This window comes from Octopus bimaculoides, chromosome 7, assembly GCF_001194135.2.
Source record: "Octopus bimaculoides isolate UCB-OBI-ISO-001 chromosome 7, ASM119413v2, whole genome shotgun sequence".
Taxonomy (NCBI): domain Eukaryota; kingdom Metazoa; phylum Mollusca; class Cephalopoda; order Octopoda; family Octopodidae; genus Octopus; species Octopus bimaculoides.
In genome coordinates this window covers 62321379-62324119 of record NC_068987.1, presented here as the reverse complement: position 1 = coordinate 62324119, position 2741 = coordinate 62321379, and the positions used below count along the sequence as shown (strand labels likewise).

Here is a 2741-nt window from a genome sequence, read left to right as displayed (position 1 = left end):
CAGGTTTCATTATGTCTAATTGTACCAGACGGTCTAACTCTCTGTCAACCTTGGATTGGACTGCATACAGAACTGCTCTGCGAGGCCTAAATATAGGCTGTATAGGTTTTTGTGACAAATGTAATTTGTATAACTGGCGAGGCCACAAGAAATCTTTGAAAACGGGTGGATATTCTTCCTCTGGCGCATTTGTTTTTGTGTGTGTTTCTCCCAACTCTAGACAATCAGTCAGATTTTTGTTTTTTTAATCCACTTTAAACCTGGCATAAATAACATTGATTTTCTTGGTTGTAACGAGCGGATAACTGGAAAACCTTTTGCTTACCTCCCTTGATTGATTAGACTTTTGCTTACTTCCCTTGAACCATTAAGCAAACAAAAACCCTTCTGTATGATCGAACTTGCGACTTATTTGACATTTGTGTTGTTTTTTATCGGGGGAAAACTTTCCATAATGTTTTTGCACAGCAAAACTACTATAGTTGAAAATGACCAGAATTTCTTTTTCTATCAATAGGTAATGATTTAGGATTAGTTTTCGCTTGATTCTTGTTAACTCGTCACTACTTTCAATCGTCTTCATGTCGTGCTTCAAGTTTAACTTTTGACACTGCATAGCTGACAAAATCCTCCTCCTTCAGTATAATGCTTTTTGCCTTTCTCAAAATATTTTTGATTCCAGAGACAACTAGGTACATAAAGGTGAGTGTAAAAATGGTCATTATTTGAATGTGAAATACTGATTTCCTTCATTTTTCAATGAATAGCAGATGAGTGGCTACCCTTTGATTCAGACACAGCACAGGCAACGCTTTCAGACTTTTTGGAAAAGTTTTCAGGAACGACCCAATAGGTTTACTATTAATTCCGCGAAATATTCATGGGCCCCGCTAGTACATATACATGTAGATACATGCATACAACATACAACATACATACATACATACATACATACATACATACATACATACGTACGTACATACATACGTACATATTTACATACATACATACATACATACATACATAATTACATACATACATGCATACATACATACATACATACGTACATACATACATATTTACATACATACATGCATACATACATAAATACATACATACGTACATACATATTTACATACATACATACATACATACATACATACGTACATACATACATACATGCATACATACATACAAACGTACATACATACATACGTACATATTTACATACATACATGTGTGTACATACATACATACATATTTACTTACATGCATACATACATACATGTAATGGCGGAGGTAAAGTATAAGCACTCCATCACCTTAATTTTTTTTTTTTTTTTTCCAAAATTTTCTTCGGATTCCTGTTTTCGATAGAGGAAGTTACGATTTTACAAAAAAAAAATAGCACGTTTTCAATATTCTAATACAACATTTAAGTGTAGACTTCCATAAATGATTTTCTTGCGAGCTCACACCGACCCCTTCTCCACCCCTATACATACACGCGCGCAGACACGGTTCTTAGGGTATCAACAATCACGGCTTAAGTCCAATTTTGATACAAAACTTCTGTGTAAGTTTCTTCACGCGCGCACGCACACAACTTTTTAAATTTTAACTACTACTTTTTTAATATTGTAATTCGCGATGAGCTGATTTAAAGACCCGACCTTTCATAAAGTCCCTGCCGCAAAAATATTTTTATATTTGCAAATAAAGTTTAGAAATAAAGGTGAATATTTGATAATATTTAACAAATATTAGCTATACTTACGTTATAAAGAGGCCAATGTAACTCACCAAATTACTCTGCGACCTATCTACGAGTCAACCGCAAACATCTACGTTAACAACCCCAAACTAAGGATGCGACCTATCAACTGGTACGACCTATCCACTTGTGCTCCCTATACAATGGTGCGATCTATCCACGAATATATAACGGGTTTCTATGTTGTTTGTCAACTTGATGGAAATCAAGCAATTACACCCTTTGGTATTAGAAACGGAAAGGTGTATTACATAAAACTAACTTTTGTATTCAACACCTGAGAGAAAGAACAATGTGGTAATGAATTTTTAGATGATATTTCTTATTTCTTTATTGCCCACAAGGGGCTATACATAGAGGGGACAAACAAGGACAGACAAAATGGATTAAATCAATTACATCGACCCCAGTGCGTAACTTGTACTTACGAAAGGATGAAAGGATGAAAGGATGAAAGGCAAAGTCGACCTCGGCGGAATTTGAATTCAGAACGTAAAGGCAGACGAAATACCGCTAAGCATCTCGTCCAGCGTGCTAACGTTTCTGCCAGCTCGCCGCCTTGGATGATATTTCTATTCAGTGAAGTTTCACCTGTGACTGAATAACAACATATTAACCATAACAGTAATAAACTCAACGATCAGAAAAACAACAAGTACCAAATGCGCATTGTGTAAAAATGTACTGGGATACTTACATGCAAAATGTATACTAACTACTGAAACTAAAACATTGAGTTTTGGTGTGATGATCATTTTTCAGTTTGTAAGGAAACACACAAATAATTGAAGATAAGAAAATGCCTCTCAATACGTATTGCTTTGACTACTGTCGTGTTGTTGTTTGTTACTCGCATTTGTCGCTGGTTGTTCGTTAATTTCCGTAATATTATTTTATATATTTTTTGTTAAAGAGAAAGAGGCGGGTGCGCGCGCACAATTATATAGGCGTATATGAAAATAATGTG

The 2741-nt window shown here is 35.2% G+C and overlaps 1 protein-coding gene across 1 annotated transcript in view; it reads right to left on the bottom strand.

Annotated features, from left to right (window-relative positions):
• LOC106882831 (beta-1,3-galactosyltransferase 1) overlaps positions 1 to 2685 on the bottom strand; it is a 13790-nt gene extending 11105 nt beyond the window's left edge. The window contains exon 1 of the mRNA XM_014933622.2: positions 2472 to 2685. Coding sequence (XP_014789108.1) covers positions 2472 to 2529 — 58 coding nt within the window. The 5' untranslated portion in view covers positions 2530 to 2685. The remainder of the gene's footprint in view (positions 1 to 2471) is intronic.
• Between the last annotated feature and the right edge of the window lie 56 nt (positions 2686 to 2741).